The sequence below is a fragment of the Onychostoma macrolepis genome, chromosome 01 (genome assembly GCF_012432095.1).
Source record: "Onychostoma macrolepis isolate SWU-2019 chromosome 01, ASM1243209v1, whole genome shotgun sequence".
NCBI lineage: Eukaryota > Metazoa > Chordata > Actinopteri > Cypriniformes > Cyprinidae > Onychostoma > Onychostoma macrolepis.
This window is the reverse complement of record NC_081155.1, coordinates 33,122,517-33,139,138: the sequence shown is the minus strand read 5'-3', so window position 1 is coordinate 33,139,138 and position 16,622 is coordinate 33,122,517. Positions and strand designations below refer to the sequence as shown.

At 36.2% G+C, this 16,622-nt stretch overlaps 2 protein-coding genes across 3 annotated transcripts; one reads left to right on the top strand and one right to left on the bottom strand.

Moving 5' to 3' along the window:
• Positions 1 to 38: 38 nt before the first annotated feature.
• Positions 39 to 5,829, bottom strand: polr1e (RNA polymerase I subunit E). The gene is made up of 12 exons (XM_058775868.1): positions 5,675 to 5,829; positions 5,316 to 5,419; positions 5,135 to 5,211; positions 4,969 to 5,054; positions 4,566 to 4,618; positions 4,271 to 4,415; positions 4,069 to 4,179; positions 3,886 to 3,982; positions 2,911 to 3,041; positions 2,171 to 2,252; positions 1,908 to 2,039; positions 39 to 320 (listed from the first exon to the last, which is right to left on the bottom strand). Exons 1-12 carry the CDS (start codon positions 5,772 to 5,774, stop codon positions 155 to 157), a joined length of 1,284 nt encoding a protein of 427 aa, XP_058631851.1. The 5' UTR covers positions 5,775 to 5,829; the 3' UTR covers positions 39 to 154.
• Positions 5,830 to 5,909: 80 nt separating this feature from the next.
• Positions 5,910 to 16,602, top strand: LOC131540692 (uncharacterized). Of its 2 annotated transcripts, none has more exons than XM_058775853.1 (7): positions 5,910 to 5,919; positions 10,054 to 12,911; positions 13,829 to 14,026; positions 15,046 to 15,137; positions 15,334 to 15,703; positions 15,835 to 16,056; positions 16,191 to 16,602. In XM_058775853.1, the coding sequence occupies exons 2-7, from the start codon at positions 12,350 to 12,352 to the stop codon at positions 16,208 to 16,210; spliced, it is 1,464 nt and encodes a 487-aa protein (XP_058631836.1). In that variant the 5' UTR covers positions 5,910 to 5,919; positions 10,054 to 12,349; the 3' UTR covers positions 16,211 to 16,602. The 2 variants fall into 2 exon arrangements, with proteins under 2 accessions (XP_058631836.1, XP_058631828.1); XM_058775845.1 differs by lacking the exon at positions 5,910 to 5,919 and adding an exon at positions 9,871 to 9,889.
• The last annotated feature ends 20 nt before the right edge of the window (positions 16,603 to 16,622 follow it).

Genomic DNA, 16,622 nt, shown 5'->3' with positions numbered 1-16,622 from the left:
TCGGGTTGTTGTAAAACTAATCAGAACACAGGCAGATCCAATTTCCATTAACTGAATAATCCCATTTATTTTCAATTCAATCTACAAGAACACTGTAATTTTAACATGTGCAGTTAGTTTGTTCCCATCTTAGAAACCGATTACTGTCCACAGCTTAGTTCATCCTCTTGCGTTTCCTGCGTTCCATACGTCGATCATAATGCACCAGTGGAAGCACCAGAGAGGCCATCCTGTGCTCCTCCTGTGTCCCGACCTGTTCTCTACTGTAGGCTGACTGACGGGACAGGGTCAGCCCCATGGCCTTGGCCAGCTCCAACATTCTGCACACAAACAGTGTCAAAATAAGTATAATATGGTTTTAGAGCAGCGTTTCTCATCCTTTCTGACTCCAAAGCACACTTTTGTTTAAAACAGCATTTGTAGGCCCTCCTAACTAGGAGTGCGTTTACACAACACCATTTTCAACTAAAAATGGGAAACTTTGTGGTTTGGCTGTTCATTTACATGACAGTGTTTTGGGGGCCTAAAAATGCAAACTTTTGAAAAAGGTTTCAAAGAAGTTTTAAACAGTACCATTATAAGTCTCCATGCAAAACTAATTTGTGAAAACTGTGACATCATGAGCATTTGCATTACCGGTTACTTAAAACACTAAAAATAGTGTTACTTTACAAAATGATATCGCCAACTACTGGCCTGGCATGCATAAGTGTTTTAGTCATTTCGCGGATCCATGTGAATGAGGACTGTTTCAACAACGTTACATAAAACTTTTCAAAAGTGCAAAGAATTTTTTTTTTCTATTTTTAGTGTCATGTAAACATACCCTAAGATGATATACATTTTAATTTAGATTACAATAAGGTTCTTTTTGTTAATTGCTAACAATTAATTGTTGAATTGCTATTCAACTTACCTACCTGAACCAGTCTAAACTAGTCTGAATATAAACACTTATCAAAGGTGTACCGTAGTGATTCAGGACAAGCCAAAAACACGGTGTGGAAAATGGATTCATGGTGTACTTGCTTATATAAGTTTTGTAAATTTTGAACACAAAAAAGTTACGGACTGCAGCTTTAAGGCGAGACACTACAGGTGAATAGGGTAAAAAAAAAAAAAACTAATAGTTATTGCCTTACCTAGTTGATTGATTACATTGATAATTGCAAACATTTTTTGTATTATAAGTTTTCTAAAATGTTAGGTTTAAATATGCAAATGAGGCATTATTTAATGAAATATGCACTAATTTGCATACATTTCTAGTACAAAAATCTAAACATTGGATGAAGTCAGTTTCAAAATTCTTGTTTAATTTTTTTGACATTACAGTCAAAAGTTCTTACAGAGGGAATTTTGGGTATCTCATTTTGTCACTCCATAATTCAGAAAATACTTAGAACAGACAGAAAACACTATATTTTGACAATTTTGGGGGGATTAAAATGTTGTATATAATAAAGCAAATTATATATGAACAAATCCCTCTGTAAAAACCTTCAGGATATAGACAGGAATAAAAATGTAAAGTTTGGTGTGTGTAAGTGCTACTGAAGTGGAGATTTATGGCTCATTTTGAGAAAACGGCCTTTAAAAATATGTATTGTAATTGAAATCTATTGACACAAATAGACAAAGTGCTATAAAAGAAACACTTAACAGTGTCTTTTGGATGTTTTCGTTCTACTAGTCTGAAAAAACACTATGAAAAACCAAAAAGCACTGTTTTTGCCTGCAGTGTCTCCCCTTAAAGTAAACTAATGGAACCTTGTAAAATATTGGCAAGAACACTTTAATATATTTAAATAATTTTAATACTTATTGGGAACCACTGTTTTAGACCATCACAAGAAAGAAAACAAATTGTTCCACAATTAAGGTATATAATAATACTTTTGACTTACTTAGCATCACTGATACCCATGTCTCTGTGTAGGAGTGTAAGGTTAGCCGTCTGATCACCCATGTGCAGCAGTAAAGCCAAACAGTGAGCAGCCAGTTTAATTCGCATGGAAGACGACACAGTGTTCCTGAGGCTGTTGAGACAGGCAAAACTTGCATTTATAAATGGCATTTGTCTGAAATTTCTGAGTTAAAAAAAAAAGATAAAAAGGCAAAAATGAAATCAACAGGCTGCAGGACTGTGTGTAGTTAGGAGAATACACACCTGCCATGGTGGAAACTCTCCACTGTGAAATTCTTCAGCACTTTGTTGATAATGATTCGGGGACATCCATCCTCAATACCAACTTCAAATGAGAGTAAAAATAAATTAAGTCTTTTAAAGGTTTAAAGGGCAACTATTATGCCCCTTTTTACAAGATGTAATATAAAGTCTCAGGTGTCCCCAGAATGTGTCTGAAGTTTCAGCTCAAAATACCCCCAGATCATTTATTATTGAGATTTATACATCATCTGATATGGCAATGATATGACAGATATGACAATATTTGGCTGAGATACAACTATTTGGAATCTGAGAGTGCAAAAATTTTTTTAAAATCTAAATGGAGAAAAATCGCATTTAAAGTTGGCCAAATTAAGTCCTTAGCAATGCATATTACTCCTCAAAAATTAAGTTTTGATATTTACGGTGCAAATCAATTTACAGTCATGGGTGGGGCTTGTAAAATGTGGCTTCACATTTTATGGATTCTGCAAACGGCTTATTTTGAGACGCTGCTTATGACTTATGGGGATTAAAAAAAAAGGAGCGGGTAGATTTTTTATCATAATAGGGTGGTTGTGTACACACACTGCCAACACATTTTATGTTCAAACAACATTTAAAAGTGAATTTTGCATAATAGGTGCCCTTTAAAAAAAAAAAAACACAATGGCCATATAAAATGAGCTGAACTAGTTGCAGAGAGACAGTAATGAATTCTTGGTTTCTTTAACACTCACATTTGAAGGAGAGACGTTTCTGTAGCGAGGATTTGATAAGGAAGGACAGGTACCAGGCACATCGAGACTGTCTATCACGAGCTGCATCCTCTTTGGGAAGTAATTCAAGATGTCTAAGAACAGTCTGTGGACTAGAGAACACAACTGGATGAATAAAAATAAGAATTTAGAACTGATCTGGAGCCAAAAATGATCCAAAATGGCTTCCAGCAGACTTTCCAAACCTGAAAACCAATTAATTTTTATGCCTTTCCAGCCATTTTCAAGAATTTTGAAAATAAATGAAATCTTAAGTGAATTAAACCGGAGCACAATTACTTTCTGGACTTTTGCAGGGCTGGAAAATTTTGTTTGCTGATATTTCCAGATTAATGGTGATCCTAAAAATTAATTGAAAAATGACTGTAATGACAGTGTGTTTATAATTAATATACTCTTCCGTGGCATCAGAAATGTTTTTATTAATATTTGTGAAAATAAGAACAAATTATATTTTTATTAAGCAAGTAAATTATTAAATTGATCAAAATTGGAAGTAAAGACTTTTACATTGATACAAGAAAAATCTCTTGCAACTAAACTTACATATTTATAACTTATAAACTTACATAATATAATATAAACTGCTTCTGAAGCACAAAATCAGCCTATTAGAATGGTTACTGAAGGATCATGTGAAACTGAAAACTAAAGTAATGAAAATGTAGTTTTATCATAGGAATAAGTTACAATTTAAAATATTTAAATAGACAAGTTAATTTAAACTTAAAAAAAAAAAATTCAATCAAACAAATTGGTAAGCATAAGATACTAATTTAAAATATAAGATGCATATACAAATACATGTAGATAAAAATTTCTTACCAACTGAAAACTTTTGAATGGTATATGCACATTATAATAATATAATTAATAATCATAAAAAATAACATGAAATAAAAAAAACACTTGTCAAATGCATGATGTTCTCCATACCAGTTCTCAGCTCTCATCTTCTGCAGGTCTTCAGGGGTCAGTGCTGCCATCTTTGCTCCAACATCCTTCAGAGCATCAAACTCATTTAGAGACAACACTAGAAGGAAGTTAAGGATCTTGACACAAAAACGCTGTGGAGAGGGGTGGTAAAACATGGAGAAGCATAGAACAAGAAAAGGATACGTTGGTCAAAGGGGTACACATCTTCTACTTTGTCTGCCTCAGTGTTGCATGAAGGGAGGAAGAGGGCAGTATCTGTCTGAGTCTCAGTTTCAACCACTTCATTACGCAGAGCTTAGAGACAGAATCGAAGAGCCAGTGTCAGCAATACTTTTTAATGTACATTTGATTCTTTTAAATTGTGAAAACTCATATAGCTACTTACCTTCCACTCCTTTCCGATTTATGACATTGGTAGCAGCCAGTGCCACAGCCTGCTGAAGAGTCTCGTTGCCCACCTCGTTGAGTCTCCTGGAGCTCAGAGCACGTTTCTGTTTAGTCGTCCCAAATGCTTCAATGAGAGCATCCACCTGTGATCATACACATCAATTATTTATTTAAATATACATTAAAAATCCAAATTACACATACATCAACCTCTTCTATGACTGTTATGAGATACCTCGGACATTGACCCATACATAAATTATATATTTAAAAATCAGTTCCCAGTTACTCACCTTTTCTCTGTATGTCTCAGCTTGCTTTGTGTTTTCATTTACTGCTGATTCACCTAAATACACAAACACAGACTCAACAATGAACTCCTCTTTCATTGACATCCTGTCTAACCAAAAAGTCATAACGCACATGGCTCCTGTCTCTGTTGTGGACTATATAGTTCATAGACACTACTGTTGAACATAAAGGGATTAAAGATTACAGAGGAGCCATGCTCATAAAACAAGGAGTTTGCAAACATAACTAATAAATTTCCATGACTTTTTCAGATTTAATTTGATAGATTATTATTTTTATTATAATAGTCAATGACTTTTCAAGACCAGAGAAACAACCATTTTCAAAGTTTCTGATATTTCCACGACCGTGAGGATCCCTGAAAAAAACTAATTATATATTTACCTGGTATAACAGGAAGCATATTGAACAGCTGAGCATTATGAACTTTCATTTGCATAGTTCCCTTGTCAAGAACTCCCACAAAATACCTGTTAATAAAAATCATGACCCCATTAATCAGAGAAATATTGTTGAACTAGTCAATATTCATCCAGCTTGATAACCTCACCTGCATAGATTATTACACTGCAATGATCCAGACCCAAAATTGCTCCCAACATAGGGAAGCCTGTCTGATTCAGCAACCTAACAAGGGAACAGGAAATACTTCTGACCACCACATACACCAGATTTACGTTACTTACTTAATCATCACAAAGACCCTAAAACAAAAATTTTTTCCGGTTTACCACAATTCGTCTGGTTTTCTTTCTGGGATTGACACCATCTGAGTGTTTGAAGAGTTGGAACTCCAGCTCTTCTGCTTTTTTCACGTGTCCATTAGAAAATTTAACTACAATAACAAGAATTAGGTTTTAAACAGGGAAATGACTCAACAGCAAACAACCGACAACGATTCCAGACTATTTTAACCTACAAACTGTTTGATTGAGTATATGTTGTTTACGGTTTACACACGAGCATGTCGTGTATCCACGTGGGTGGGTTAAACGCAGAGATGAAGTGTAAGAATAATAAACTAGAATGGACGAATAACGCCAAAACATATTTTAGTACATCTATCATGTTTCGGATATTAAAAAGTTACCAATAAGCGCATCCTGCCCTGTTTCTTCATATGGTTCCCACGTACAGGTCGCTGTCGTCTTCTTCTTCTTCTTTTTAACGTTTAACGGCGGCGCCGCCATTATTACTGTTTCCTCTGCTGAACCAGCGACATCCAGCGGTGAAGAAAACTCCTGCAGCTATCCTTCTTCGTCTTCTTCTTTAACGGCGGTTGGCATCCATCTTATTGGTGCATTACTGCCCCCTTCTGTTCCGGAGTGTGGATCAGTAAGTAAGTTCACAATCTAGTCCGTTCCCTCAGTTTATAAACCGTACTCACGAATTCTTAAACTGTTCCCTCGGTTTAACAAATCGTGCCCACGGATTAATAAACCGTACCCACGAATTTGAAATCCGTGCGCTCAGATTTTGTAAACCGTACCCTCGGTTTTTGTAAACCGTACCCTCGGTTTTTGAATCCGTACCCACAGATTCATAATCCGTTCCCACGGGTTTGTAAACTGTACTCACGGATTCATGCAGCAAGCTCCTAGGTAGCCTACGTGTTAACGAATCATATTGTATATTGTTTTATTGCATATTATTATGTGGAATAGGCCTACAGCAAATTGTAACGGATACGAGTTGGAATAAAACGATTTAATAAGAAAGATGTGCCTCAAAATCTTGTTTAATTTGTGATCATCTTAGCACTTGATTATTATTGTATAATAAACCTGGCATTGTGACTGACTTTGGAGTCATTTGTTACTCTTTTGTAAGTTGTTTTGAATAAAAGCTTCACTGTAAAAAAAATTCCGTAAAATTTACGGTAAAAAACCGGCAGCTGTGGTTACCAGAATTATACCATAAAATATACAGTAGGAACGTTTTAGGTTTTACGGTTTTAACTTAAATTTACAGTTAAATACCATAATTTCAGTTAAATACCGTAAACTGATATAATGTTAATATAACAACCTATTGAAATACTGAAATCTGTTTTGTACTTTTGAAATACACTGATAAACACCAAATGCAGGTGGTGAGAAAGTCACATGATGAACCAAAGCCCATCACAAGCAGCTTTTAAATAATAACATATATAGAAGGTGCACAGTGTCATTCACACAAGCACTAAACACCATCATGGTGAGACTCATTAAACTGAAATATGCAATAATCATTAATTTAACAACATTAGATGTAACATACAACCCTAATAAACATAACTGATAAGAAAAAACTAAGAATAAACCTAGTTATTTCAAAGAAATTTGAAATGCAACGCAGGGAATTCTGGGAACGTCAATTTACGGTTTTTCCCTGTAAATTTTACATTCTTTTTCACTTCCAAAAGTGGTATTTCACCGTAAAATTGTCTGAAATGTCTATTACAGTTTTTCACCGTATATATTAGGGGAACTTACCGTTAACCATTTAACAGGTTTTTACCATAGCTTTTTCACAGTTTTTTACCGTTAAAATCACAGTCATTTTTTACAGTGTTCTTCTAAATGCATGTAACCTAAATATATAACAACAACAACAACAATAATAAAATAATAGTTATTATTATTATTTTAATTTATAGGCTAAATAAATGAGTGCACTTAAGACAGTAAAATGTTTGTCATACAATAATTCATGAATGCTTTATTTTTAATAACATTTGACAGTTTTGGAAATGTGTTTGTGTACTGTTCATTCTTAACATGAAGACTTATTTTGGTGATTTTATTATACTAAGCTTTTCCCCCCAGAGTTAGATACTGTTAATGTGGATGTGCCAGAACTTTCTTCAGTTAAACAAGGAGAAAACTGAAGTCATCGCATGTGGAAACAAAGATGAAGTTCTCAAGGTGAATGCATACCTTGAGTCTAGCGGTCAAACAACTAAAAACCAAGTAAACAATCTTGGGGTGATTCTGGAGACAGACCTTAGCCTTAGACCTGGCTTCCAGTTACATTTAGGATTGATTTTGAAGTACTTTTACTCGTTTATAAAGCACTCAATGGCCTAGGACCTAAATGCATTGCAGATATGCTCACTGAATATAAACCTAACAGACCACTCAGATCATTAGGATGGAGTTAGAAACACCAAGGGTTGGACTTTGCACTGGGCTGGTTCCACGCTGCACGTCACGCTTTTTCAATGCATCATACACTCAACAATACATATACATATGTAGGGTAAGCGTGGCATGTGATTGGCGGCCGGGGGTGGGACTTTGGGCCTTGTGCCCCGCAGCACCTCTCCTTGATGGCTCGTTTTGGGCCTAATTTATGCCTTACGCATGGAGGGCCCAGAGGCAGCCTTACAATATTTAAGCCTTACTATTTATAGCTTTATTATTATTATTACTATTATTATTTTGTCATTACTATTACTACCATTATTATTTTTATTATTATTATTATTATTACAATTTGTCCTCTTCCTGATTCCCCAACCACCCCCTGTCTCGGATGAATAAATTTATTACCGTTATTGTTGCTACTATTACTAATTACTATTTAATACAATTATTATTGATATTTGTCATCCTCCTCACCCTCCAACTTTCCCCTCTGTCACGAATGCAGTCGGCACTTCCATTCACCACCAGAGGTCACTCGCTCACCACATGGACTTTCACACCACACACCACACTGGACTTCATTTCCCATCATCCAACACTGATCACAGCTGTCACCAATCACTCATTGCACTAATCACACGCACATACTGATCACACGCACATACTGATCACACACGCTTTATAAGCCTTGGACCTTCTCTGCCTCTCTGCCGAGTATTGTATGCATTTACCGCTCCCCTAGCCGTAGCAACTCTACCAAGCCCCTGATAGGTTTCCCCGTGTTTGTTCTACCCGTGTTCCCTGGATTAACCCTTGCCTTGCTGTCTGGACACTGTTTACCCCGTATTGGATTCTAGCCCGTGTTCCCTGGATTATCTCTTTGCCTTGCCCACTGGATACTGTTTGCCGATCATCGACCTTTGCTTGCTCTAGGATTACTCTTTGTCTTGTCCCTGCCATGCCTGTTTGCCATTGTTTCGACCCTGCCTGTACGACCACGTCTCTGCCTAATAAAAGCTTGCGAATGGATCCGCACGTCTCACGTCTCGTCAGCCATGTTACACCCTCATTTCTGATTAATTGAGTTAATTACTATTATTATTATTACTGTTATTATTTATTGATATTGTTGCTGCTACTATTACTATTATTACTTATCACCTTCCTCATCCTCCATCCTCTAATTTTTGTTATTAATGCTATTATTATTATTATTATTATTATTACTACTGTTATCATTACTATTATGTTTTTTTTAACTTTTGTCATGTCTGTTGTACTTTCCTTTATTTATATACTTCCACCCCCAACACTTACACACACACACACTCACTCACTCACACAAATCATGTTGGCTGTCATGTATGTTTTGTTGACCATGGTTATTTTTAAAGAAAAAAGAAAAAAAAGAAACACCAAGGGTTGACACAAAACAAGGGGAGTCTGCTTTTAGCTATTATGCCTCCCGCAGTTGGAACCAGCTTCCAGAAGAGATCAGATGTGCTAAAACATTAGCCACATTTAAATCTAGACTCAAAACTCATCTGTTTAGCTGTGCATTTGTTGAATGAGCGCTGTGCTACTCCGAACTGATTATATAAAATGTATAATAAAATCACCAAAATAAGTCTTCATGTTAAGAATGAACAGTACACAAACACATTTCCAAAACTGTAAAATGTTATTAAAAATAAAGCATTCATGAATTATTTTATGACAAACATTTTACTGTCTTAAGTGCACTCATTTATTTAGCCAATAAATTAAAATAATAATAATAACTATTATTTTATTATTATTATTGTTGTTGTTGTTATATATTTAGGCATTTAGAAGAAGCTTTTATTCAAAACGACTTACAAAAGAGTAACAAATGACTCCAAAGTCAGTCACAATGCCAGGTTTATTATACAATAATAATCAAGTGCTAAGATGATCACAAATTAAACAAGATTTTGACGCACATCTTTCTTATTAAATCGTTTTATTCCAACTCGTGTCCGTTACAATTTGCTGTAGGCCTATTCCACATAATAATGCATAAAACAATATATAGCCTAATATGATTCGTTAACACGTAGGCTACCTAGGAGCTTGCTGCATGAATCAGTTTACAAACCCGTGGGAACGGATTGCGAAACCGTCGGCACGGATTGTTTTGTTTTCTCCTACAGGTGACTTCCCGGGCTCCGTAAATTAGTGATAGAGAGGGTGTAAAAAATATATATATACGGTTTAAACCGTAAAATATATATATTTTTTAAATTAATTAATTAATTAATACAAAAACATTAATTATTACTAATTACCCTTCCTTCCTTTCCATCATATCCTATAGGATGAAGTCAGCTGAAATGCGCTATCAGGTAAAATGGGCCAAATAAGGTTATTGCATCATATCTCTTTACATTTTTACAGAAAATCACAATAATTGATCTTGCATTGTTGCTTCAACACTTGTTGACATGTAACAATATTTTTTACTGGTCTGAGTTTTTTAAGGCGGACAGGGCAGAGTGTTACATGAAACTTGTAAGGTAAAATGTAAGGTAAGTGAGCCTGACATAGCAAATTTCATTAATCACTAATAAGGGTACTAAAACAATTATAAGTAAGCTTACCAACAAAGCAAAGGTTTATGAACAATGTTTTGACATGCTCTTTCAAATAAAAAAGTTTAATTTATAAAATAAACTTTAACTTTTCAGCTAAAATGGGCTGCATACACACACACACTTTTAGACAGAAATTAAGGGTGAAAATTTATAGGCCTAGATATGTATCCATACAAAATCTTAACAGTCTTTAAAAAAAAAATTGCATTGCAGACAGTATGGTAGGAGGACAAGCAAAGAAAGGAAACAGAGAGACTAGAAGAGAAAGGGGAAGTAAGGAAGATGTCAGTAAAATGGGCTGCACACACACACTTTTACACAGAAATTGAGGGTGAAAATAGGTTTATAGGCCTAGATATGTATCCATACAAAATCTTAACAGTCTTTAAAAAAATACAAGCATACACACATACATGCACACAAAAGACACCAATGCACAGAAACCCACACCTACACAACATGATCAGTTTATTTTTAATTATAAATAACTAAATGACAATAACTTTATACACGGTGCACATTCAGATTTAAAACTTTGCAGGTTATTTTCATTCACTAGAGCTGTACTACACACTGTATGAAAGGTAATTTTCAACTTTAACAGTTTTTCTTATGGTCGCGGAGATAATTAGCGCCGCGGGCCAGAAACAAAGGGAAGATCAAAACTTTCTACAGAACTTGTACTATTATGAGAATCTTTGAAAATTAAATGATGCTGACTTAGAATCCCTTTATTTATAACAAATTTAAAAAAGTGTCTTACACTTTGCCGAATTTTACAGAGATTGTTAATGACTTTCCCCCAAGTTCCTCATTCATCATTTGAGAAATCTAGCACGTTCATCACAGACAATATACAGCATGGGAACCTACGTCACGCCGCGTCGGATTCCGCCATGTTTTAGGTCACGCTCAGGAGCACACAGCCTAAACAAATGCAAATCACCACAGAAAAAGCCGACCGTTTTACATTAATATTTTTTGAAAAAAACATCTTACTAGGATGCCGAACAGCGATGCGAGCGATTAAGTGAATGAACAAAACTTAATCCGTACAAAAAGTGGCAGGGTATTAACGAGCTGCCGCAAATAACATTTCCATATATGAGTTCCTTCTATTTGTGGTGTGAGGGCTTACAGTTTAATGCAAATCACTGTATATAGTATATTAAATCTACAGATGAATTATAAAGCCACATTTTATTTTAGATGTTTACCATACCGAGTTTCAGTTTCATTTTCATCCGAGTTCCGTAGTGAATGTAGACATCTTTAATATTTATATGATTCAACTTAGATCGCGTTGAAATGATCAATTGCCATAGCCTTTATCACCAATGTCTGCAGGTAAAACCTCTGCTTTTTCGGCATTATAATGCGGAGAAAGCACGTTTTTCATAACCGGCAGTGCAAAGGGATATGGCAATTGATGATACAGTAAGCCTTAACCACTGCAACGCGATCTTAAGAGGAATAATATAAACATTAAATAATATAAAACGTCTACATTCACTACCACTCAGCCTGCGTCCCAATGTGCATACTATCCATCCTAAATTCTATGTGACATTAGTAATTTTCAATACTATTTAGGGCAGATAGGGTGGATATGCACATTGGGACGCAGGGTCAGTCTCCGCTGTAGCTCCCGTGAGCTAAATTCCCAGAATGCATTGCCGCTGTGACGATAATTCGAAATAAAATGCGAAATTCTATTGAAATTGATCGGCGCCACGATCGTCTGAGCTCGCGCCTCACTCGAGCTGCGCTTATTTCAAGTTTCGCATTATTTGAATTTCAGCTTATTAACATTCCATTACGTCACAGTGCTTCAGATCAGTGGGAGCAAGTTCACATTTACATTTATTTATGCATGTGGCTGACGCTTTATTTCAAAGCAACTTGCATTTAATAAGCTATAGTGTGAAGTCTAGCGTGTGACAGTATTCTACAATACACAAAGTCTTTTCACAGTCAACAGAGATAGTGTTTTCAGATTTGACTGCTCTACTGGACATCATGTCAATATCATCATCCGAGTTCAGTGTATCTGAGAGTGAAGGTGTCCCTGATGACCTTCATGGGTCCAGAAGAGACACATTCTCCACTGAGTTACAATTCTGTTTCAATAGGCTGGATGTGTTCAATTTAGGCACCATCAATGTCTATGATGAGATAGATGATGGTAATGATTACATAGACGAGTCCAGTCTTAGCAGTGCCACATCTGAAGATGAAATTGAGGCGAGTGTGGTCAGCTTTGAATCGCACTCCGACGAGGGATCATTTGTCTGTAGGCAGAATACGCAAATGTGTTGCGGCAGCATGTTAATGCATAACGGAGGATGTGATGATAGTCTGGGTTTGCTGAGCATTAGCAGCATGTCCTCTTGTGAAACCCAAATCATCCACCATCCTCCAATGTGCAACGCATCCCTCAATCCCCCCCATACATCCTCCAATTCTATAGAAGCAGCAGGGCCTTCTGTTAGCATGGATGTCCATAGTGACAAAGAAGTGTCTTCTATAGAGTCTACATCTATAGGAGTGTCACCTGTAGACTCTGTGGACAACAGCGCAGGTAAGATTGAAATTACATTGGATTTTTGGACATGTAAATCTGCTCTACAGTATAACAAGTATCTATACGTCACGACTTAACTTAGAAGCACTAGAGTATAAAGACCCCTGCAACAGTCTCTCTGTCTCATATTTAAGATCCCTTGACATTGTTGAATATTTTGCATATCTAGAAGCAATTTTAAATAAATGCATGCAGGCCTAATCACAACCGTGCTGATGTTTAAAACAAAAGCACTCTTGCTCATGTGATATTGGTTTTTACTGTCAGTCACAAGAAGTTATTATAGAGTAACTTAAATGTAAACACAATATAACCTGTTGAGTTGTTTATTTAGAAAATGTATCACGGTTTCCACAAAAATATTGGGCAGCACAACTGATTTTAGCACTGATAATAATCAGAAACATGGCCAATTAAAATAGTTCCCAACAAAGCCAAAGCACTGAGGGTGTGCAAACAACATACCAGGAGCATCATGAATTTTTTTTGAGGGGGCACTAGTGATCGCCTACCATTTTCATGTATGGAAAACAGCAAAACTATTTGTTCTTTATAGGAAAAAAATCCATCCCTAAATAAAAATATATAAGCACCATATGTATCTGACAGTGCATTTTTCGAGTAAGAGGCTGTTCTTTGTAGTCCTTTAAATTTTATATATTTTTTATCTTAATTTTTTCCCCTGCATATCATGTGTGAGGCTCTCTACTGATTCCCCCAACCACCAGTAGCCTAATGCAAATACTCCAACAACTTTGGGGCATTATTCATTTTGAACATATTTATTAAATGTAAATATATATATTGTCTTTTGCAAGCTGTATTCAAAGTCCATTTGGCTCAAAATTCTGAGGGGTCATGTGCTTGAATGTCTTTTTGAACAAATCAATTAAGTGAATGCTTCTTCATTTTAGAAAACCATGTCAGTCTAAGGAAGAAAGTGAAGAACAGGATCTGTTCATTCTTCAAGAGGGCATGGAAGGCTATAAAGCATACTTCATTCTCTTGTGAGACCAGAGTGGAGCCATTTGTGCCTCCACCAGAAGACCCAGAGCCAGATGGTGCAGATTCATCATGTCCTGCAGAGCCCTCTTGTTTCAAACTAACTGATGGTGAGTGTGCTGCTAATATTACTATGGTACCCTGCAAAAAACAATGTCATGAACGGCATTTTTATTATTTTGTACTATTTCTGAGGTCCACTTATAATGTTATCAAGATTTTTACAACAAAAATCATCATAATTTAGAATAGGCTATTTTCTGTCCTGTTTTTGACCCCCCCTAGGGAAGTAAACACCTACTGCTATGATTGGCTAACAGTTGTGTATGTTTCACTGCCTACATCCTACACAGATAGACGCTGCTGTGATTTAGGTTAAAAATGCATAAATACTCAGTACATATCAAACAATCTGGAATAACAGACAAAGCTATAGTGACCACGTAATAAAAACAGTTACTCACACTTGTGTGTTGCTACATTACTGTTGGATCCAATATAGTCAGCACAGCAACGTCTTTTAGTTTCAATCTTTCTGAAAATCCCACGTCAAATTGTGCCTTGTTTGTAAATGAATTCGCTGTAAAATGAAGTAATCAAAGGACCAAGTTCTCACTGATGCGGTCTGGATCTTCATTAAAAATAATGTTCATTCACTTGTTCCTAATGTTAGGATCAGAAGGAAGCAAAGATTGTGTTTTTCCACAGCTTGGCACTGCACAGCATCTCCTTGTCTTCGGGGGCCATCTTTATAGTTTGGTTTATACGTAGACCTGCATTTGTCTCTCTTGTTATTTACACGTGCGTGAATCAGTGGGTGGGGCTAAACAGGCAGTGATGTAGAAGCAGGCGTTGAAGCAGGCGGAGGCACACTATTACGTCATAAAGTGGCACATTCCACAATCTGTCGTTTTGTCAGATTGGCTTTAGTACACGCTGTTTTTAGACTAACAAGTTTTAAGTTCTGAAACTTACAGGATGTTTTTATAGTACAATGACCTCTTATGTATCAAAAGATCAGGGGAATTTTGATTTCTCAAGTTATGACCCCTTTAAATCTGTATTTTTGTGTTGTTGTACACACACACAAAAAATTATTATAACGGTGTTTATGCATGTGTGTTTTCAGAATCTGACAAGTTTGGCTATGAAATGGGAATTGCTGCATCAGGAGGCTTTAGCACAGTGAATGAGGAAACCCCCTCATCTAATGGCAAATGGGTACTCTTACTGAATTCAACAAATATTTAGATTTTACATATAAAGTTGTGTCTTGATGAAAACATCTGTTAATGATTGATTTACAGATTTTAGATTCTAAAACCTTAGAAATGTGATACTGAGATCTTACCGGTTATGTATATGCTTCAACATGCTCAAAATATTAACTCTGTGTTTTGTAACCTGTTGCAATTAGACAGAAGATGTTGATTCCCTAGATGAGTGCAGCCTTAGCAGCGACACATCTGAAGATGACTGTGGTGTGATCATTTGTGGCTCGTTCTCCAGAAGAAAACCGGCCCATAGGCTGGGTGAATGGAGCTTTAACAGTGGCAACAACCACTACATAGTTAAAGGTGGACGTGACAGTAGCCTGGATCTGTTAAGTATTAGCAGTGACATATCCTCCACTGAGGAAAGAAGTGGTGCTTGGCAGAGTGGTCCTGATAGAGAAACATGTGCATGTTCCGATTGCAGGAACATGTACGCAGCAGGGCCTTCAATGAGCCTGGAGGCACAAAGTGACAAAGATACGCCTCCTGTAGACACTGTGGAGAACAGCACAGGTGAGACTGAAATTACATTAAAACCTGGGACATTTGTGGAGATAGTAAATACAAACACAGCATACTAGCATATGAGGATGATTCAGTCTTTTTGAACAAATCTATTAACTGAATGATTTTTGTTGTTTTAGAAAAACATAACAGTTTGAAGAAGATGATGACGAAAGGGATCTCTTCATTCTTCAAGAAAACATGGAATGCCTTAAAGTGCCCCTCCCTCTGCTGCTGCTGCTGCTGCGAGGCCAGAGTTGAGCCATTTGTGCCTCTACAAGAGGACACAGAGCCGGACTCAGAGCCAGCTGATCCCAAACCACACTTTGTTGCAGAGTCCTCTGGTTTCAAGCCAACTGATGGTAAGTCTGCTGCCATGATTACTGTAGTACCCTGCAAAAAAACAAACAAACAAAACCATTTTAATCAGTATTTTGTCTTATTTTACGCAAACTACTATATTTTATCATAACATTGTTTTTGTTTTGTTTTTTAGATTTTTGTCAGTTTGACTAGACATGGTAATTATAGAATCAGGAAGCTTTGGATTTCTGTGAAACGATTTCAACTGATGGGGCCACTGTGAAGGCAGCAGAAACCTCAAGCCCACCACATCAGGATCAGAGAGCTCAGACCAGCCTTCGTCTGCCAGCCTGACCAAATTAATAATAGTGATAATAATAATAACAATTAGTTAAAAATGGTTTTAAAATACCAATAACATGATTGGTATACACTATATGCACATGCACAAGTAGACTTGTGCCTGAAGTAGCATATACTTAGTTGTATGGCCAAAGCAGTGGCAAGTTTCTAGCAGTATTTAGCACTTAATCTAATTTTTTTTTTTAAATGTTAAGGTAAAATTTGTTTTAAAGGTATATTATCTATGTAAATTTATACATTTGAATTACACTGTAACTGAAAG